The 23,040-nt window shown below is 37.3% G+C and overlaps 2 protein-coding genes across 2 annotated transcripts in view; both read left to right on the top strand.

Moving 5' to 3' along the window:
* The window catches only part of LOC109709533 (putative disease resistance protein RGA1), a 29,874-nt gene extending 14,939 nt beyond the window's left edge, over positions 1-14,935 (top strand). Inside the window, 3 exon segments of the mRNA XM_020231814.1 lie at positions 6,251-9,675; positions 10,980-12,785; positions 14,095-14,935. Coding sequence (XP_020087403.1) covers positions 6,251-9,675; positions 10,980-12,785; positions 14,095-14,197 — 5,334 coding nt within the window. The 3' untranslated portion in view covers positions 14,198-14,935.
* On the top strand, positions 18,719-20,534 carry LOC109709565 (thioredoxin-like 1-2, chloroplastic). The gene is made up of 4 exons (XM_020231862.1): positions 18,719-19,096; positions 19,315-19,491; positions 19,592-19,756; positions 19,906-20,534. Exons 1-4 carry the CDS (start codon positions 18,857-18,859, stop codon positions 20,161-20,163), a joined length of 840 nt encoding a protein of 279 aa, XP_020087451.1. The 5' UTR covers positions 18,719-18,856; the 3' UTR covers positions 20,164-20,534.

The raw sequence follows: 23,040 nt of genomic DNA, 5'->3' as shown, positions 1-23,040 counted from the left end.
GTTAGGTGTTTTTTTTTAAAAAAAAAACATTTTAAGTATTGGATGGATCTTTGCTTCAATCAGAGTAGTTTTGGAGTTGGCAGCTTGTTTTGGACACTCTTTAATACTATTTTTTTGTGAGGCAAAAGATAAGTATATGGGTAATCTCAAATTCTTGTGGCAGCTCTTCGAATGGGCTTCAGGGATGAAAATCAACAGGGAAAAAATAGAATTGTACTATACCAGAAAAGTCGAAGGAAAAGCGACAAAACTAGCGAATATACTCGAATGTAAAACTGGCAACTTACCGACCAAGTATTTAGGCTTGCCCTTAGCTACACGCCCTCCTTCTAAGGAGGATTGGATGGGCGTTATCCAGAATATTCATCGTAAGATCGACGGATGGCAGGCGAAACTTCTTTCGAGAGGGGGTGTCACGCCTGCCAAGTAAAATAGGAGGATTAGGAGTAGAGTATAGTAGGATAGTTAGAATAAAAGTAAGGGTAGAGAGGAGGCTTAGCTTTTCTTTACTTCAAGTCTCAGGTTGTGAAGCTTCAACCGTCAATCATGGAGTCTGGGGGAAGACCGCAGTGAGGGAGGTATCGGTGGAGATGAGGGCGATGGTAGTGAGGGGAAGAAGGGGGCGAACGGACGAGGAGGCTAGGGTAGCCGACCGTTCTGAGGTTCTAGTCAGTTCTGATGGATCCGGGCGTGAAGAAGGGCGGACCCGACAAGCCATCCGGAGGTGACCCAATGAAGAGGCCCACGCAGGGGGCCCATAACTTCAGGAAAAGGCCCAGAGAAAGGCTGCGCTAGTGGCGGGAAGCAACAGAGCTTGGGATAGTCCAATTAGGATTAGGGTTTTGTTTCTATTCTATTGTTGAGAATAAAAGGGCAGCGTGTAATCAAAGAAATTAGGAAAATATTAATGAAACTTTCTTCTTCCTCATCTTCCCTTCCATCCCCTTAATCCCTCTTAATCTTTCTCTTTCTTTTCCCTCTTTTCATTCTTCCTGTTCCTCTTTTTCTATTCTTTCTTTACCTTCTTATTCACAGCAATCACGATTCGGGTCCAAATCTGATCCGAGTCAAGCAGTTACGTGATCCATCATCCTCGGCGCCGTCCAACGTCTCAGCGACATCTCATCCTCGACGGGTTGCGCCGAGTCAGGTACGTAACAATTGGTATCAGAGCGGTACGACCCCAGGGCGTTGTGTGGTGAAATTGCTTCTTAACTCCGATCGAGTATTGTCGAGTTTAATCGCGAAAAGATTTCCGCGCTGCCAAATCTGATCCGAGATCGGGTTTGGACAAAGGAAACCACCACAGTAACAACCCTGTGCCGAATCACGCTCGAAATACATTCAATCATTCTCGGATTTTAGCAAGATTGGGGGTAAACGAGGCAACAAGTTTAGATTTAACCCAAAAGAATATCTTGATGAGATAGAGATGGCTGAGGGGACTAGGTTGAGAGATCTCAGTGATCATATACGTACTTTAGAGGAGCAGTTCCAGAAACTAGGAACTGAGCATCAGGCCGAGATTGAGGTACTCAACCGACAGTTAGCCGAAGTCAAGAAGTCCGGGGAAAGGCAATTCGAAGCAATGCGGATTGAAGCAACCAAAAGGCACGAGGAGCTGCTCAAGCTGTTCGCAGCTAAGCCACCTCCACTCAAGAGCCCAGATACAGCAAGCCCTCTCGAAGGGAAATTCCCACAATGCGGCAACCCTGGAAGCAGTAGAACACCAATAGCGATCAAAACGGATAAAGGCAAGGGAATTTTACCAACGCCGCTGCGGCAAATTGAAGAGGAAGAGAATCATAGCTCACCATGGGTCAACAAACACAATCATTACCAATTACCTTACCCGAAACTGGATTTTCCTTCNTGAAGGAAATGATCTCCATCTTCAAGCTTGTGCATAGGCCAGATAGCGTACATTGGCGTTGGTCATCAGACGGGAGCTTCACGGTAAAATCGGCCTATGCGATGATGAATGATGGGGGTATAAGGGACGCCCGACAAAGCATGATATGGAGAATGCGAGCCCCCCTTAAAGTGAAAGTATTTTGCTGGATTGTCCTTAAGAAAAGGCCTCTTACTGCAGATAACCTGTTGAAAAGAGGTTGGACTGGAAATACAGCATGTGTGTTGTGCGGTGTTGAGGATGAAACTGCCGATCACTTATTCACACGTTGTGTCTTTTCGCAATTTCTATTGGTGTCGACCGTGGAAATTGCCCAGCCCAGTGAGTGGGGGGAGGACGTGACCTCGATTTGGGATGGGTTCATGTCGACAAGTGGAACACAGTCGGCGAGCTCCAGGTTAACCGGGTTGGTAGTCTGCTGGTGGGTAATTTGGAAAGTCAGAAACGCCATGATTTTTAGGAATTCCCAGCCAGACCCTATCCTTGCTGTTAACAAGATCAAACAGCTGACGTATCTTTGGGAGCATTTTTTCTCAACTAATCGACGGCTTGTTGGTAATCGTTAATCGACAGTAATATCCTAAACCCTAAACTTTTTTTTTTTTTCTCCCTCACCCCGAGGCCGTGTTGCCTCACCCCTGTAGCTGAGTTCATCATTTTAATGAATGAAGCGAGTAGCGTGCTACCTTTCTCTCTCAAAAAAAAAAAAAAAAAAAAAACTATTTTTTTGAAATAGTATTGGATGGTTCTTTCCTCCAGTCTGATTAGTTTTGGAGTTAGTTAACAGCTTGTTGTGGACACTCTCTAATACTATTTTTTTGAAATTTAGTTGTCGCTGCAGTTGCTCCTCTTGTCGACCAACATATGTAGTAGCTAAGTTAAAAATTGAAACCGTTTCAATCTTAAAACTTGTAAATAATAGTGTTTAAGATTGCTATTGGTTGCAGGTCAGCATCTATTTTGACAAAGATTATTCCCTTTCGCGCTGAATTTGTTTTGAAATTGCTTCGAAGCAACCGATAAACTTGCAAAGACCGGTAAAGATGGTAACAACAGCTGAATTTGTTCTGAATAATCGTATTTAAAGATGGTAACAACAGCTGAATTTGTTCTGAATAATCGTATTTTTACATAAGCTGTATTTATTTCAAGCAAAATAGTTTTGATAGAGCTAAATTGGTCTCAAGAAATCCGTACTTACAAACGCGGAATTAGAATTGAAGCAAAGACAAAATGACAAATATTTTTGCTTTTTGACGTAGAATCATTGGGCATACACTTGTTCAGAGTTGGAGAAAAATTGCATAATAGTAAAGTTGCAAAATCATAAATAAAATCAGTTCACAAATAGAAGATAATTAATTAATAACATTGATGTCTTAAAAAAAAAAAATTTCTCCTTCATGAAGTTTTGAGTCATCATCCTACTCGATTTCTTCATTCATTACCATCGCTGCCGTCAACATGCATCTTTGATGCATCAGGATTTACCTCAAGTGACTGAGCAAAAAAAAGTCCTCCTTTAAGGGACCTTGCAAAAAAAAAAAAGAAAAAAACAAGAGGTCCCCCTCCTCCTCAAACATCTTCATTGCGTTTTTATTCGTTTCCTCCTTTCCAAGCACGAGAGAGGGGGGGGGGAGGGGAAACCAACAAAGGGAGCATGCTTTTCTGCCTCTTTATCCGAAAATGGACACGGAAGCAAGAAGATCCAAATATTTTTATAAATTGTACAATTGGGTAAAGATTGATCATTGACCCATGGGGTGTATTTCACTGGTTAGGTTGATGTGATTAGTAAAATACACTTTATTTTTAAATAGATGGGGTGTATATTCTATACCCAATGAAGAGTTTTCAAAAAAACAAAAAAACAAAAAAAAGCATTGGCGCGTGCGTTCTCTCCAAGCTCCTCCGGCCCCCACCATAATTATTGGAGACACAGCACAATAATTGGAGCAATCATCTTCCACTGGTGGAGAGCATCTCCTTATTATCCTCTGCTTCTCTGTAGTAGGACGTTCGCATTGAGAAGAATTAGGCAGCAGCACGCACGCGCGATGGCGGAGGGGATCGCATTCGATTTGGTGACGGGAGTGCTGGGCAAGCTGGGCTCCGCTCTCTGGGACGAAATCGGGCTGCTGCGGAGCTGCAAGGACGACGCGGACGACCTCCGAAGCAACTTCTCAGCGATCCAGGCGGTGCTTCTCGACGCCGAGGAGCGAAGCAGCGCTGGGAAGGAGAGCCACGCTCTGCGCGACTGGCTGCGCAAACTGAAGGACGCCGCCTACGACGCCGACGACCTGCTGGACGAGATCCGGACGCAACAGCCAAATGCATGGCTGTACAAGTAGTTTGGGTCGGCTCATAAAAATTTCTAGATGCTGCATGCGAGTCCTCTAAAACTTGCAATTTATCTGTAACAAAAAGAGATGATGTATCGCGTGCAAAAGTATGTAACAGTGAGGATTTGCAACTGTAGGCGATCAGGTCAGGAGCAACTACAATTAAACTATGGCTGGCACACATTTATTTAATTACATTTTACATGAGGAGAGCCAGCTCGGCCACCATGTCGTCTGTACTCTCCTTTACAATGTGCAGCTCTTACGTCTGTTCGCATTTCAAGTTTTCAACAAAATAATACAATTTTTTGGGGGGGCTAAAATGCATAAAGTCACGTGCACTATACTGGCGTATGAAATTGCTCCACTCAACTTTTTTTTTTTTTTCATTTATATATTTATTTGTCTTAATTAGACCCCTATATTAATAACAAGGTCGTTTTCTGTTTTTGTTTTATTTAAACCTATGTGAAGCACAATCAAGAGTGGAGCAGCAATGAGATGTATACAAAAACAAATGAACCATTGCCTCTAATATATAATATAGAATGTCGATCGACAGATACAAAAGAAAGCTAAGCTCTTTTTTTTTTTTTTTTTGAGAGAGAGAGAGATAGGTCGCACGTTACCCCGTCGTTTTATTTTATTTAGAAATAAACTTAGCTGGAAATATGAATCAACTGGAATTTGAATTTGGGTCTCGGATACCATTGACCAAGCTCTCTGCCACTTGCTCTAGGGACGATAAATAAAAAAAATTTTTATTTTCGTTTACGATAGCAACGATAGTTTTGAAAAAAAATTCCAATAGCCAATCTAGTTTATATAGATTTGAGATAATTAGGCATAATAAAATTTTCTATATTTTTCGCCGGCAGGGTCTAATTTTTTTTTAAAAAAAATGATAGTATAAAGTGGTGTAAATTAAGAAAATAAATTTTTTAATGGCAATTAAGAAGACCAATGCTAATTAAAAAGCCGATTTGAACTGTGGTGCACTTGTGGTGCAGTGCTCCAGTGGTCTCCATACTTTTTTCTTTTTCTTTTTTTTGGGCAATCAAAATTTATAAATATCAATTCAATTCTTCAAGTATAATAGCATGTTAGAATAATGCCTTGGGGTGAAAATTATGCTGGTATTATTCAATCTGACTGGACTGTGAAGCCAAAGATTAGGATTTGGTTTGAAATTTTATTATCAATTTTGGAATCAGATTCGGATCTGAAAATTGAAATTTTTTGGGTTCAAATTAAGATTCACTATTCCTTTTTAAAATTCGGATTCAAAATTATTCGAAACTAAAACTGATTTTGACTGCTTTTTTAATTTCTTAAGTGATACCATTTAATCATCTTTCAGAAATCTCAAACATCTTCATTCCGTTTTCTTCAGTTGTATGAGAAAATAATAATAATAATAATAATAATAATAATAATAATAATAATAATAAGGGCGGCCCACCATTCCCGCCGCTCCATTTTTAAAAAATGGACACAGAAACGACAAGATCCAATTTGAAACTGATAATATTTTTATAATCTGTACAATAGGATAAAGACGATTGGGGGAGTAGCGTGCAGCACAATAATTGGAGCAGTAGCGCAATAATAATTGGAGCAATCATCTTCCAGTGGTGGAGAGCATACCCTTCATTATCCTCTGCTTCTCTGTAGTAGGACGTTCGTATTGAGAAGAATTAGGCAGCAGCACGCGCGCGCGATGGCGGAGGGGATCGCATTCGATCTGGTGAAAGGAGTGCTGGGCAAGCTGGGCTCCGCTCTCGGGGACGAAATCGGGCTGCTGCGGAGCTTCAAGGACGACGCGGATGATCTCAGAAGCAACTTCTCGGCGATCCAGGCGGTGCTTCTCGACGCCGAGGAGCGGAGCAGCGTTGGGAAGGAGAGCCACGCTCTGCGCGACTGGCTGCGCAAACTGAAGGACGCCGCCTACGACGCCGACGACCTGCTGGACGAGATCCGGACGGAAGATGAAAAGGTACGTGGATTTCTGTCCCGCGCTAATCCGATGCATCTGAAGTTTAAGGTCAAGATGGCACACAGGATGAAAGAGCTCAGAGAAAAGATCGGTAAGATAGCGAAACAAAGAAATGATTTCGGTCTTACCGAAGCTGGCCCTGCTCGGGAGGCTGAGTTCAAACGCCCTGAGACATTCTCGGTCGTCAACGAAAAGACGATAGTAGGGAGAGATGGTGATAAAGAGAAAATTGTGAAGCTACTGCTAGAGACGGGGGGCGATCACGACGTGTCGGTCATTCCGATCGTGGGATTGGGGGGATTGGGGAAGACGACGCTCGCTCAGCTGGCCTACAACGACGGGCGGGTTGCGGACCAGCAGCGCTTTGATCTACGGGTGTGGGTCTGCGTGTCTACCGATTTCCACATGAAGACGATTGCAAAGCCGGTGATATCTGCAGCTGGAGAAAATTGTGCTCTTGATAACTCGGATGCCGTTGCCACTTGCCTTGTCAGGATCTTTAGCCAGAAGAGATTTTTGCTGGTGCTGGATGATGTATGGAACGAAGATCAGAATAAGTGGAAGGAGTTGAACGTTGTATTTAAGGACAGCAAGAAGGGAAGCAAAGTCTTAGTGACCACGCGGAGTGAAAAGGTTGCTGAGATAATGAAAACAGTCGAACCGCACCGTGTGAAAGGCTTATCATATAATGATTGTTGGACATTGTTCAAAAGACGGGCATTCAAGGAAGGGGAAGAGAACGACTATCCGAGTTTGGTCGCAATCGGAAAGCAGATAGTTAAGAAGTGCGGCGGCCTGCCGTTAGCAGCAAATGCTTTGGGAAGTATGATGCGCTTTAAGAGCAGGACAGAGGATGCATGGTCCGCTATTAGGGATAACGAAATTTGGAGTCTGAAAGAAGAGAAAACTATTTTACCATCATTAAAATTGAGCTACATTCAGATGCCGTCGGCTTTGAAGCAGTGCTTCGTTTACTGCTCCATATTTCCCAAAGGCTATGAGATTGGCAAGGATGACTTGATCCGGCAATGGATTGCTTTAGGCTTCATTTCATCGCATGAAACAAGGACTTCGATGGAACATATTGGAGATGAGTACGTTAAGGATCTATTATGGATGTCTTTCCTTCAGTACGTGAAGGAAAATTATAGAAAGGTTACCACCTGCCGTATGCATGATTTAGTGCACGACCTCGCACAATCTGTAGCAAGAGAAGAAGTTGCTGTTATTGTTGGAGAAGAGTCGACAAGGATCCCAGAAGGTTGCCGCTATGCGTCAATAGACAGTAGTTCCATGCCGCAGATTCCAACCACAGTAGTGCGGAGGATGCGAGCTCTTCAATTTTCGGTATCTTGTTCATTTATTATGGCTTTTTATAGTGACACAAAATGCTTACGCCTGTTGGATTTAAGTTTTATCGAAATTTCTATGCTGCCAAGCTCAATCAGTAAGTTGAAGCTCTTAAGATACCTTAACCTTTCGGAGACCAATATACAAGAATTGCCTGAATCAATTACTGGCCTCTGCAACTTGCAAACCTTGTATCTTTCAAGCTGCCGCAAGATCCGTACATTACCCAAATCTCTAGGAAGGCTTGTGAATTTGCGGAATTTAGATTTATGCAATTGCCGATCTCTGACAATACCTGACTCCATTAGCAACCTTCAGAATTTGTACGCTCTAAATTTGAGTTCGTGCGAAAATGTGATATCACTTGAACCTATATGTCACCTCAAAAACCTTCATTACCTAGACCTAGTAGATATAAATTCTTTGGTGACATTACCTGAATCCATTGGGAGCCTTCAAAACTTGCGTGTTCTGAACCTTTCTAGGTGATCTTCTCTAGAATGGTTACCCTCATCATTATGTCACCTCAAAAACCTACATGACTTAAACCTATCTTATCTAAAATCTTTGGTGGCATTACCTGAATGCATTGGGAGCCTTCAAAACTTGCGCATTCTGGACCTTTCGAACTGCTTTTCTCTAGAATCATTACCCTCATCGTTATGTGATCTCAAAAACCTGCATGACTTAAACCTATCATGTCTAAAATCTTTGGTGGCATTACCTGAATCCATTGGGAGCCTTCAAAACTTACGTATTCTGAACGTTTCTGAATGTTGTTCTCTACAATCATTACCCTCATCGTCAAGTGATCTTCAGCATTTAGAGAAACTCGACATCAGTGGTTGTGGAAAATTATGTGAGCTGCCTAAAATGATCCAAAAGCTGACCAAACTTAGAGTCTTGCTAAACAACAATTGCTCGGAATTGAAGGGCATGCCCCAAGGGATCGGCAAGTTAGTTAGCTTGCAGGAATTGTCCGTTTTTGTCATCGGCAAGCAAGACCGCGTCGAACATTGTGCTAGCATTTCTGAGCTAGAGCACTTGAGGCTTGTCGGCGAGCTCCGGATCAAGGGTCTTGAAAATGTAACGAGTCCGGTTGATGCCAAGGCTGCAAATTTGATAGAGAAGAACCTGCGGTCTTTGAAGTTGGAATGGAACATTTTAAGCGCGGAAGAATGCATGGATAGTACTGTACTACCGGCGGAAGAGATTGAAACCGTGCTAGAAAATCTTCAACCACATCAAAAGCTAGTGGAATTGCATATACGAGGCTATGGAGGCAGGAAGTTTCCTAGCTGGATGATGAATAGGATTGGTTTGTGCCTCCCAAATCTCGATGAAATCAGACTTGATAATATTCCCGTATGCAGCTCACTCCCGCCGCTGGGGCAACTTCCTTTTCTTACAAAACTACAAATAGGCGATATGCCCGCAATAACAAATTTGGGCGTAGATAAGTTCCCTGTGCTGATGATACTTAAGTTGTCCTCCATGCCGGTGCTGCGAGAATGGGTGACTGTGTTGACGGTGGATGACGAAGAAGGCAGGCGAGAGCGAGTTCCCATTTTTCCGTGTCTCGGTGGATTGTTGCTTAAAGAATGTCCTCAATTGAGGCCGGAGCCTTGCCTCCCGCCATCGGTTGAGTATCTGCTCATTTCTCAAGCAAGCAAGGAGAATCTATCGTTAATTCTCGAATGCGCGATGCCACTTGGTGGTGGTGATGCCGCCGTTTCGCTTCAACCGCCACCAGATACGGGGCTGCGCGAGCTAATAATACAAAAATGTCGGCAGCTAACTTGTTTGCCCGAGAGCTTGCGGGGTCTCACGTCCCTCCAGTGGCTGACAATATGGGATTGCAAAGATCTTGAGAGAATTGAAGATTGGCTCGGGGAGCTCACCGAGCTGCAGTCCTTGGAGATCTCGGGGTGCAGCAGTCTCCGTTACTTGCCTGCCCACAAGATGACCACACTTAAGAAGTTACACATTAAAGGTTCCCCGCTGTTGTTCGATGCAGATAAACACTTTGTCGACACCAGCGTCGATCACATCGAAGAAGTCAAAGTTGATGGAAGGTAATTAATTTGGAACTCTTGATTACTCTTTAATTAATTAGCTGGATAGCACCTTAATATTCTATTGTAGCTAGCATATAAACCTCTTTCTTTATTATTATTTTTTTTTAAATCCATATGGAAAAACTTTGGTTAGGCCCACCCCGACGTGGCTCAGTGCAGTTTCATTTGCTATAAAATATTTCACTTTGCTATTTTATTGTTGTGTCTTTATTTCACCGCAAGGACTTACTATCAGAAAATATTGAAGTACTAAAATTTATGAATTATAAGGTAGTAAAGTAATATATTTTATAAACCATAATAGTGCTATTTGAAAAAATATATTTAGATATAGGTGGTCACCTTTTATTTTATAAAATATATCACTTTACTATCCCATAGTTTATATATTTCAGCACTTTAGTTTTCACTTGACGGCAAGTTCTTATGATGATACAGGAAAAAAAAAAACCCTACAGAATTTTCAAGTAAAAGTATTTAAAATATTGGGAGGTAAAGTGACACTGTATTAAACCACAGAGAGACCAAATTGAAAATTTTCTTCTCTAGATAAATCTCCGGTAGCATATCTATAGAAATACATACTTACTGCAGCATAAGGTACAAACCATTTACTAGTCACAATCTCCAATCCTCATCTTCTGGAGGAATTAATTTTGATTTCTACCCTCCATTTATGTATTTGTGAGATTTTGTTTAATTTATTTTCCGAATGATTCTAATTTTTAAGTTTAGTTTTACCCTGTTCTTATTCCTTCCTATTTAGATATGCTAAATTGCTATTCAACAAAATATTTTACTTGTACAAGTGGTTCATAGATTACACGAGGGAATTATCTTTCCATAAATTTTGCAGCAATTGCAACTTTACTAATTTGTACAATTGAAACAATAGCAGCTTGCTGTTGCACAGTTTAAAAACCACATTTCAATATCAACTACGTGAAAGTGCAGCTAAGATATTCTAAAACATGGTTTGTTGCCTGAAAAAAATTTGCAAGCGGTCTCTTGCATGTATATAGGCTAATTAATTAATGAAATTTTAACCTTTTCTTAATTTGTAGCGATTTGAGATGCCGAAAAATTTCTACTTGAAAGCTATATAGTATTTAATTACCGAGTAATCATTTTCAGTCATATTGCTGATACACTATTTGAGTCCTGGGATATTTTTCTTTGCAAATTGAAATAAGGTATCTTATATATCATGCAGTATTAGAAAGTGTAAGCAAAATATACAGCACGTGCTACACGAGCATCAGATAAAAAATTTACTATTTTGCGTTGTTGTTGTGGTGCAGGCCGTACCCATATGAGGAACTAGCGAGTAGCTCGTCAAAGGAGGAGAGCTCACCGAAGCTCTTAAGATACCTTGACCATTCGGAGACCAGAATACAAGAATTGCCTGAATCAATTACCAGCCTATGCAACTTGCAAAAATTGAATCTTTCAAGGTGCAGTTCTCTGACAATACTTGACTCAGTTAGCAACCTTCAGAATTTGTACTCACTAAATTTGAGTTCGTGCGAAAAAGTGAGATCACTTGAACCTATATGTCACCTCAAAAACCTGCATGACTTAAACCTATCATGTCTAAAATCTTTGGTGACGTTACCCGAATCCATTGGGAGCCTTCAAAACTTGCGTACTCTAAACCTTTCTCGCTGCAGTTCTCTACTATCATTACCCTCATCGTTATGTGATCTCAAAAACCTATATAACTTAAACCTGTCACTTCTAAATTCTTTTGTGACATTACCTGAATCCATTGGGAGCCTTCAAAACTTGCATATTCTGAACGTTTCTAAATGCTGTTCTCTACAATCATTACCCTCATCGTCAAGTGATCTTCAGCATTTAGAGAAACTCGACATCAGTGGTTGTCGAAAATTATGTGAGCTGCCTAAAATGATCCAAAAGCTGACCAAACTTAGAGTCTTGTTAAACAACAATTGCTCGGAATTGAAGGGCATGCCCCGAGGAATCGGTAAGTTAGTTAGCTTGCAGGAATTGTCCGTTTTTGTCGTCGGCAAGCAAGACCGCGTCGAACATTGTGCTACCATTTCTGAGCTAGGGCACTTGAAGCTTGTCGGCGAGCTGCGGATCAAGGGTCTTGAAAATGTAACGAGTCCAGTTGATGCCAAGGCTGCAAATTTGATAGAGAAGAAGCTGCGGTCTTTGAAGTTGGAATGGAACGTTTTAAGTGCGGAAGAAGGCATGGATAGTGTACTACCGGCGGAAGAGATGGATACCGTGCTAGAAAATCTTCAACCACATCAAAAGCTATCGAAATTGGAAATAGAAGGCTATGGAGGCGGGAAGTTTCCTAGCTGGATGATGAATAGGATTGGCTCGTGCCTCCCAAATCTCGTTGAAATCAAACTTGATAATATTCCCGTATGCAGCTCACTCCCGCCGCTGGGGCAACTTCCTTTTCTTAAAGAACTAATTACACAAAATATGCCCGCAATAACAAATTTGGGCGCAGAAAAGTTCACTGCGCTGACGAGCCTTTGCTTGTTCTCCATGCCAATGCTGCGAGAATGGGTGACGGTATTGACGGTGGATGACGAAGAAGGCAGACGAGAGCGAGTTCCCATTTTTCCATGTCTCACTGAATTGTTGATTTCAGAATGTCCTCAATTGAGGCCGGAGCCTTGCCTCCCGCCATCGGTTGAGCATCTGGTCATTTCCGGAAGAAGCAAGGAGAGTCTATTGTTAATTCTCGAATGCGCGATGCCCCTTGTTGGTGGTGATGCCGCCGTTTCACTCCGACCGCCACCAGATAAGGGGCTGCAGGGGCTAATAATAGGAGAATGTCAGCAGCTAACTTGTTTGCCCCAGAGCTTGCGGGATCTCACGTCCCTCCAGAGCCTGTATATATGTAGTTGCGAAGATCTTGAGAGAATTGAAGATTGGCTCGGGGAGCTCTCCGGCCTGCAGTCCTTGGTCATCAGCAAGTGCAGCAATCTCCGTTACTTGCCTGCCCACAAGATGCCCACACTTAAGAAGTTGAGTATTGATGATTGCCCGCTGCTGTTCGATGCAGCCGAACAATTTGTCGACACCAACGTCAATCACATCGAAGAAGTCTCTGTTAATGGAAGGTAATTAATTTAGAAATCTGACTACTCTTTAATTAATTAGCTGGCTAGGACCTTAATATTCTATTGTAGCTAGCTAGCATATAAACCTCTTTCTTTAATTTTTTTTTTTTTTTTTAATCCAGATGGAAAAACTTCGGTTAGCTCCACCCCACGTGGCTCAGTGCAATTCCATTTGCTATAAAATATTTCACTTTGCTATTTTATTGTTGTGTCTTTATTTTAAAGTAAGGATCTACTACCAAAAAATATTAAAGTACTAAAATTTATAAATTATAGGATAGTAAAGTAATATATTTTATATTATAAATCATGAAGTGCTATTTGAAAAAATATATTTAGATATAGGCGGTCACCTTTTATTTTATAAAATATATCACTTTACTATCTCATAGTTTATAAATTTTAGCACTTTAGTTTTCACTTGACGGCAAGTTCTTACGATAAAATAGAAAAAAAAAAAAAAAAAAAAACCCACAGGATTTTCAAGTAAAACTATTTAAAATATTGGGAGGTAAAGTGAAACCGTATTAAACCACAGAGAGACCAAATTGAAGTTTTTCCTTCTCAGATAAACCTCCGGTAGCATATCTATAGAAATACATATTTACTGCAACATAAGGTACAAACCATTTGCTATTAATCTCCAATCCTCACCTTCTCGAGGAATTAATTTGATTTCTACCCCCATTTATATATTTGTGAGATTTTGTTTAAATTATATTCCGAGTGATTCTAATTTTTATGTTTAGCTTTACCCTGTTGTTATTCCTTCCTGTTTACATATGCTAGATTGCTATACAGCAAAATATTTTGCTTGTACAAGTAGTTCATAGATTATACGAGGGAATTATTTTTCCACAAATTTTGCAAGCAACTTTATTAATCATCTGCTTTGCACAATTGAAACAATGGCAGCTTGCTGTTGCACAATTTAAAAACCACATTTGATTGCCAATTATGTAACAGTACAGTTAAGATATTCGAAAACATGGTTGGTTGCCTCGAAATATTTACAAGTGATCTCTCGCACGAATATATATAGACTGATTAATGGAATTTTAACCTTTTCTTAATTTGTAGTGATTTGGGATGCCGAAAAATTTCTACTTGAAAGATATATAGTATTTACTAAGTAATTTTTTCGGTCATAATGCTGATATACTATTCGAGTCCTGGGATATTTTTCTTTACAAATTGAAAGCAGGTATCTTATATATCATGCGCTATTAAAAAGTCTAAGCAAGATGTACAGCACATGCTGCACGAGCATTGAATAAAAAAGTTACCATTTTGTGTTGTTGTGGTGCAGGAAATACCCATATGAGGAAGAAGCGTGCAGCTCGCCAGAGGAGGAGAAGAAGGGTTGGACGAGTTTTTGGAGCAGATCGAATTGGTTAGCGAGGAGAGCATAAGTATATGTACCTATTATTTGGAGGTAAAAGGATATTAGATATTATCTAAACTATACTGCACTTTGAAAGTGGGCAACTGGGCTTTACGAATTTCGATTTTAATTCGTAAACCTTATATATGCTCATTTTGATAAAAGAAATTTTCTTTGAAAGATTTATTAGATTCTTTTAAAATTTAGTCTCTTCCGTTAAACAAAGTGCAAAATATTTCATACAATAAAAAATATTTTTTTTATCGAATTTTAAAATGTTTTCTCAAAAAAAGTTAAGTATCCTTTCGAATTCTGTAAGAAACATAATAAACAGGGCGGAAAGTTAGAGAGTCGATTTAAATTTTTTAAAGTTCAGTTATTTATCTCGAAGCGTAGTATAGCTCAAGTAAGGATCATTCTCTTTTAGCTTCTTAATTTGGTGACCACTATTCCCCTTTGAGAAGAATATTTTTTTCCTTTTTTTGCCAGAAAAACAAATTTTATATATCTAGGTGCAACGGTGGAGATTTTTCATTTATGGACTTATTGTCTTATTTTTCAGGTGGGTGTTGTTTAGCTTGCAGGACAATAATTGTTTTATGTTGTTTGTGTTTTCGTTATATAAATTAAGTTTCCGAATGTACTATTGTATGATTTGGTTTGATTGTTTGTAATTTTTTTGGTGTTTCCTATACATGTTATGTTATGTTATGAGCTTAAAAAAGATTGTTTGGTTTGAATAAACAAAATATTACTATTTTTTTAATACAGATATTAGAGGGTACTGAGTTTATATATATATATATATATTTGTGTTTTTTGATATACATTAAGTTTCCGAATGTATTATTTTATGATTTGGTTTGGTTGTTTGTAATTTTTTGGTGTTCTATGTTATGTTATGAGCTTAAAAAGGAAATATTGCTAGTTTTTTAATATGGATATTAGAGGGTACCAAGACCGTAGCTGAGAGGGCTTCCATACATTTTTCACTTTAATTTTAGTTATCATTTCTTTTATTCGATTGGATCCGAAGCTGATATATGTTAATATATAGTACTAAAAATTTTATTATTTTGCTTTTTGTAAGATTTTTAGTTTTTAATTCCCCAAATCCGGATCGATTTAGTAATAAAATCAAACTGAATCGACCGAAGTGAGTTGCTTTTCCAGTTTGGTTTTTGCGAAACATGTGGTTTAAATGAAAAAAATATAGATTTATGTTGCTGTACTATTTAATTTGTTTGATGTAAATATCGCCCTTTCAATATACAATTTAGACTAATTATTTATTTTAAATAAATTTATCGCTGCGTGTATTTATAAAATATAGTAATTAATTAAATCTGTAAAAATAAAAAATTTATTTAAAATGTAAAGTTAAAGAGTCATTAGTTGACTCAAGTCAAATAAATTAAAATATTATTTCGTAAAATTAAATTTTTTAGAAATTTAAAATAAGTAATTATTGAGACAAGTTATATAATATTAAAAAAATAAACAAGGTATTTACTTCAAATTGAGTTAAATTATTTTTTGTGGTAAAGTATTTTTCGAGAACCTAACATTTAGGACCAACCATAAAAATAAGAAAAATTGCATGAAATATACCTAAATTTTATTTTAGTGAAGATAACTGTGAAATTTTTTTATTTTTTTAATTTTATTGTATATTCTTTCTTTTTTTTTTTGAAAAGAAAACCAAAAGGCATTTATTAATTCCATGGGATGAGCAAGGAGTAAAAATATTAATCGTTGGATGAGCAAGGACCAAAATTTACATTCACTTTTTGGACAGAGAGTGAAATTAATGTAAAATTATTGCTATTCCAAAATTAATATTTCTTTATATATAGGTTTTTAAATATTATAAGACATTCTGAGATTTCTATCGTAGGGATATTAATAGGGAAAATTTTCTGTGTGCCCCTCCAAAAGCATATATTTACATAAATAGATGCTCCTATATATAAAAATTTGAAATATTCTAAATATCCCTCTAAATACAACAAACTTTCAAAACTACTCTTCGAAGTAACTTTCGTTAAAATCTACACTAACAGCAAAGCAAATATCAATTTTAGTCTTTTTTGTAATCGGCCCTTTAAATATTCCAACTCTCAGTTTTATAAATACCCTTTGAATTTAAAATTCATAATAAGGATTTAGCAACATGCATACTTATTGTCTAAGATATTTAGTTAAAAAAAAATTTTAATATAATTATTTAGGCCTACTTATATTTGTGTAAGTCATTTAGTTAGATTCTCATATTGATTTCTATAAAATTTGTATAGTCTAATCTAAAAAAATAGTATTTTTATGTTATTAAATCTTGTTTAATACTTTAATGCTCCAAAATTATTTTAGTTTTATGTAAAGGGAGACGGTGCAGAATAAATGGATTGAACAATTATAAAGCTTTATCATCGATTATGCAGCATAAAATTACTTATCAAACTTAAAGTAATAATAAAATGATTTAATATTATGTACAAGATTAGAAAGAAGCAAGAAAAGAAAAATTGATACAACTATAAAAATAATGCAAGTTAAGACTAATCTGAAAATATTGAGTTAAAGATTCTATAATATTTAAATAATCTAAAATAATTAGCTTGAACAGTTTGTAATTCAAAAATGAGTGAAATTTTGCATAATATAAATTTAACTATTTAAAGTAACATAAGTATCCAAGCTAATTATTTTAGATTATTTAAATATTATAGAATAATTAGCTTGAACAGTTTGCAATTCAAAAATGAGTGAAATTTTGCATAATACAAATTTGACTATTTAAAGTAACATAAGTATCCAAGCTAACTTATCCTATACATGTCATAAAAAGATATTAATAAGATGAGTCCGGCTGGGGTACTATCGATGACACTAAGAATTTGGTGCTATCGAATTTTTTACCGTTAAGTTTAACGATTTGATTATTTTTATCTGTTAGGTTATACTATTCAACCAACCACTTACTCAACCCTAGAGGACTCATATCATCCTAACCACTCATTTCTCAATCCAAGGACTAAAAAATCAGTAGCATCAATAGCTTGGTGCTATTGATAGCATTCCAGCCTAGTTCTTAATAAAATTTATTACAGTTAAATATTAAACTGATCTGAGTTAAATATTAGTAAATTTATTCAAACTATTATTAAATATTTATCTTTATATAAAAGAAGAAGATTTAAAAAGTGAGGGATGATTTTGAAATCTCTTTTACTTTGAAACCCATTTATAATAGTCAAGAATAAAATAGACATTTCAATCTTTAATTTAAAGGGAGAGGGAGGACTTTTAACGGTTTGGGCATTTTCTAAAGAAAGTAGGCATTTAAAGGGGTAATTATAATATTATCAAATTTATAAGGATATTTATGATATTTGTAAGTTTTACAAGAGCATAGATGAAATTGACCCATATGCACTTATACACCCGGTTCACGCAATATACTCGTTGGTCAAATAGTGGGGAGTACGTTTTGCGAGTCTTTTTTTTGGGTTGAACAGTTGCTGACGTGGCCCTTTATCCAAAGCATATCCACTTGCCTAACGAGAGGAAGCTTCGAGGGCTACGCGTCGCCCGTAGAGCTTGTCCACGTTTAGAACTCGTCGACCGTTGGATCCTCACGCCCCATTTCCTACCCACCACAACGGACGGTCGCGATTCTCCCCAACAATGACCTAACGGAACGGGAGACGAAACGGATTTTCCCTTATCCTTCGATTTTGGGTAATGACGCGGGAGGAAAATGTACTAAAACCCCTTCGACTTTGGTATGTTGTGAAGAAGGCCCATAGGAATTGTTTTTTTTTTATTATTTAACGTATTTGTAACTTCTCTATTTGCTATTTAAATTATTTAATTAATGAGATAAAAAAAAATTAGCGATTTTCTATTGAATTTTAATATTATTGCATTTCTAAAATTATTAATAGATGTGATAAAATTTTAATTTAACTGATGTTTAGTTAATTTTAATAAAATTAAAAAATTTAAAAAATGTAGACATATTTCAATTATTTCATGTATTTAATATTGCACCAATTTTCCACTTGCATTTCATCACTATTTTAAATATGTCTAAAATTTTAAATAATTGTTAAATTTAGTGATTAAACTTTGCTAAAATAAATTGATAGATTACATCTCTCTGTTTATCAATATTTACCTAATTTATAATTAACTTATATAATAATAAATTTATTACATTAAAAGAATCTCTTACTTCATATATTTGCTGAATAATTATATTCACTTTATATAAATTTACTCTATGAAATATTTCTAACATCATATTTAAAATTATTTTTATAAGATTTTACAGCTGAATTCGTCAATTATCTTAGCTTATAAATCTTATTTAAGATAATAAAGAAATAACAAATAAAAATGAGCACAGTTTCCCCTTTTTAATACAAGGTGCAAAACAAACTAAGGTGGGAGTCAATATGTAATATTCTATAGGTTAGGGGGTCGCATGCAATTTCACCTTATCCCTTCAATTTTGGTAATAAAACGGACAACAAATACCTCCCTCCCCTTTCCCCTCTTTCCATTTCTATTTCTTCGTGAGGCTTCTCTCCTCTCTCTCTCTCTCTCTCTTTCTCTTCGTTCTCCATTAATCTCTTTCCCTTCCTCTCCTCGATCTCGCTCAAAAGCTTCGATTTTGGGAGCCATGGCGGAGGTTGCGGCGAAGGGGAGCCTCCTCTCGCCCTATGGGCGCCGCTCTACGGGGGTCTTGTGGCGTAAAAGGGGCCCCTTTTGCGTTGGGTTCCCTCGTTGTTCCCCCTCTTTGGGGATCGACCATGGGAGGGGGTCTTCGTGTAGTAGTGGTGGGTTTCATGGTGGGAGATTGGTTTTGGGTGATCGGAATGGAAAACCCGTGAACAGGATCGCCGTTTCCTCCCCTGTACAGGTTCGTCGATGTCCCAAGATGCGCTTTTTTTTTTTTTTATGATTTCTCTTTCCGAAGAGGATTTAATTGATTTGGTTCATTTTTTTCTTCAATTTCGGTTCCCAAAATTTGAATCTTTTGTTGGTCCCATTTGCGCTATAAGGGTTTGATCCCCAAAATCTTAATTTGAATCTTGGTGGTGTTAGGATTAATTTGGTTGTGATAGCTTTGAATTGCAGATGAATCTGTGTTTTAGTAAGGCACTGAAATGGTGGGAGAAGGGGCTTCAACCCAACATGAAGGAGATCGAATCGGCGCAGGATCTTGTCGATTCGCTATTGAACGCTGGCGACAAGCTCGTGGTCGTCGACTTCTTCTCGCCGGGCTGCGGCGGCTGCAGAGCCCTTCATCCAAAGGTATAATTGATTCATACCATCATAAAAATGGACCAATCCTACAATTTGTAGATGTTTCTTGTTAAATCATAACATGTTTTTGTAATTTACTTATTTGCAGATTTGCCAATTTGCTGAGATGTACCCTGATATTCTTTTCCTCCAAGTGAACTACGAGAAGCACAAATCCATGTGTTATAGCTTGAATGTTCATGTTCTCCCCTTCTTTAGATTCTACCGGGGCGCGCAGGGTCGCGTTTGTAGCTTTAGCTGCACAAATGCAACTGTGAGTTCATATTTCCCTCTCAATATGCAGAATTTGATAGATTGTAAAGATACCCAATTGATCTTATTGATTCCTATGGTTTCTTTGATGTATAGATTGGTTTGTGAAGTTATCGTAGTCTTAGTTCTTTTTGTCCTAATTATGACCAGATTAAGAAGTTTAAGGATGCGTTGGCGAAGCACATGCCGGAAAGATGCAGCCTTGGACCAACAAAAGGCCTTGAAGAATCCGAGCTTTTGGCTCTCGCCGCGAACAAGGATCTATCATTCAAATACACTAAGAAGCCCGAACTAGTCCCCGCCCCGAAAGAGCTCGAGGAGAGAGTTCACGCAGAGATTCCTCTCTCCTCAACTCAGAGAACCGCCATGGGTTCTAAGGAGGAGCTCGTCGCTTCGGGTTCTTCGTGAAACAATAATGATAATGGCGATAATGGTGCATTAGATCCTCAGCCTCCTCCTCTTCTTCTTCTTCTTCTTCCTCTTTGTACAGATTTTAGCTTTTTACTAAGTGTTGTTTGTGATTATGTACAACTATTTGTATGGTGTGAGATCTTAGTGTAGAACTCCCTTTCGACTGCAAATCTTATGGTTGTAGCAATGTGGGCTCAAGCTCTTTTTTTTTTGTAAGTTTTAAGAGCCTACTGAGTATTTGTGCTACAAGAGATGAGAAAGGAGAGCAATGTTAATCTCCTTGAGGAATTTAATTGTTCCTCTTATGTATTGAATCATATATAGATCCTGGCTTTCAATATAATTAGCTGCTTCCCTTTATCAAAGAACTTGCTTGTGATTTATGGTTGTGGTTTGCTGTGATTCTTATGGATTTCTATGTTACTTTTGGAGATCTTGTGTGCAAAAATTAATGATAGATTTGAGGAACTAGGAAATGTTGAATTATTGTTAATTGGTTGGGGATTTAGGTGGTGGCTAATTAGTGTGTTGCTTTAAGCTGAATCAATGGTGAAGTAAGGGGGAGAGAAATGAGCTGTTTTATGTCTCTGTATATACTTGTGGCAGAAGCTAATCTGATTTTGTATTGCTACCTGTTGCTTCAAGCTGGAAACTAGTAGAACAAAAAATATTGATTAGAGAGCAAAATTGGTTTTCATTTTGTTGTTAGCAGTGGTACTGTGACTTCAATTTAGCCAAAGAAATGAATCAAGTTTTGGTTTTTTTTTTTTTTTTTTTTTTTTCAGCTTGAACCGAATCGGGTCATGTCTCTGTATTGGGCCGGACTGTATTTCTTTCACTTCCTTCAAATATTAATTTTTTTTATCGGCAAAATGAATCCCACCTCTTATTATCATNTGTTCTGACTAGAATATCCCTTGAGAAGGACAAATCAAACCAAAGTTTGAAATTGATCACCTTGGATTACAAAGTTGGAACTTTTTATTTCTAAATGGTCAGTAGTTCAGAATTTTAAATTGGCATATTTGCAATTTTGGCCCTCAAGCTGGTGGGATGTTGGTAATATTTTGGTCCTCAAATTTAATTAGTTGTATTTTGCAACTCTAATTTTATAAATTGTTCCAACAAATCTCACGACCTAATTTAGTTACATTAAAGGTTAAATATGTCACTAGTACAAAAGTAATGTAGCGACTTAATCACAATAATGATTGATTACTTATACATTAGCTATCCGTTAATATTTAGCGAGTTAAGCTAGGTTTTGAAACTCGATTTTAACAATTCAGAAAGTTCGAATTAAAAATTATAATAAATTAAAGTTCCGACGACGAACCATCACACACCTAATAGTTGAGGATCAAAATTGTAACTTGGCTTTCTAAATATGACTTCCCTACAAATGACTTGCCTCTATCTCTCATTTTGAATTACTTTTCGATTAAAAAAAAAATGTAAATTCATGATGTGCAGAAAATTTTGATTTTGGAGAGAATGCGTCAGATCAGATATTTTTCAGAAGCACCCACCACCCAGGATCTTTGCGTGTGGCTCTCAACAACACTTCAAAACTTACTCTCTCCTAATAAAAAAGAACAAAAGTAGGATCCAAAAACTAAAAAAAAAAAAAACCAACACCCCAAAAAACCTTGTGATCTTAGAAGAATCAAAGAACGAAGAACAAACCAAACCATTTACTCACTCACTCGTTTACTTATTGTCTTTTAGCTCGATTTTATTCAAACAAGGAATCCAATCGATCGAGACACCATAAATTTACGCACGGCCACTTGGCGTCCGCATAATAGTATGGACGCGGCGTTTTTGCTTTTTCGACGACCGCGTTGACACACGTGTCGCGCTGCGGTGCGGTCATTGTGGGAGTTGGATTTTCTTTTTGTTTTTTCTCTTCTTTTTTTTCTTTTTTTTTGGTCTTGGTGAGTTGCGTTACTAGTTCCTGAACTTCGTAGCAAAGTTTTATTTTGGTTTTTGATTTTTTAATTCCGAACTACGATTTTTTTTTTAATATTATCTTTAGAATCTAGTATTTGCCAATCGAATGGATGTAATCTCTCTCTCTCTCTCTCTCTGATTTTATTTTTTCTGATTTATTTTTGGTACTAATAATTGTTGGAGTCCATTTATTTCATATCCTTTCTTTTTCTTTTCACGCATTTATTCTTTATCTTTTATTGTATATTTCAATATTACTATTTATTGAATTATAATGTTTTTAAATAACAAAATGGATTATCTTGAGATCTAGTGATGAAGAAATAATAGATTCATGATACATTTGAGTATTACCAAAATGAAGAGGGTGATTCAATGTTGAGGGATTTGTAGTGCAATTAACGGGATTTGGTTTCGTTGGAGGGGGAAATCCAACTCATGCGTACGTGTCAAGCATTGCAGCAAAAGATGCCACTGCACGCACAATGATGCTAATAAAAATATAAAATATAAAATATAAGGGGTATTGTGTTTCTCTTTCACCCACTTGATAGTTGGGACATCTATATCAAAAAAAAAAAAAAAAAAAGAGGCTGAATCACATTAAGTGGCAAAAATTATATTATAAATTAATCATATTATTATGCCAAATAAAATAATATGATATAATAATGACCTAATTTTAATAGTATATAAATTGTGCGTACTATCAATTTTTATTATTTAGTTGTACTAATATAGATCTATTAAGAGTACGAAAGTCTGTAACATCACTACTTGTATATTATTATTAAAAGCATTATAGGGGGACTTAGTGGAATAATTATATATTAAAATTATGCTTTAAAATAAACTTTTTGTACTTTTGTGCAATGGAGAGATATTTTATTGATGTTTCAAGTACTACATGGACAACTTTGA

The sequence above is a fragment of the Ananas comosus genome, linkage group 4, assembly GCF_001540865.1.
Source record: "Ananas comosus cultivar F153 linkage group 4, ASM154086v1, whole genome shotgun sequence".
Taxonomy (NCBI): Eukaryota; Viridiplantae; Streptophyta; class Magnoliopsida; order Poales; family Bromeliaceae; genus Ananas; species Ananas comosus.
This window is presented reverse-complemented; position numbering and strand designations above follow the sequence as displayed.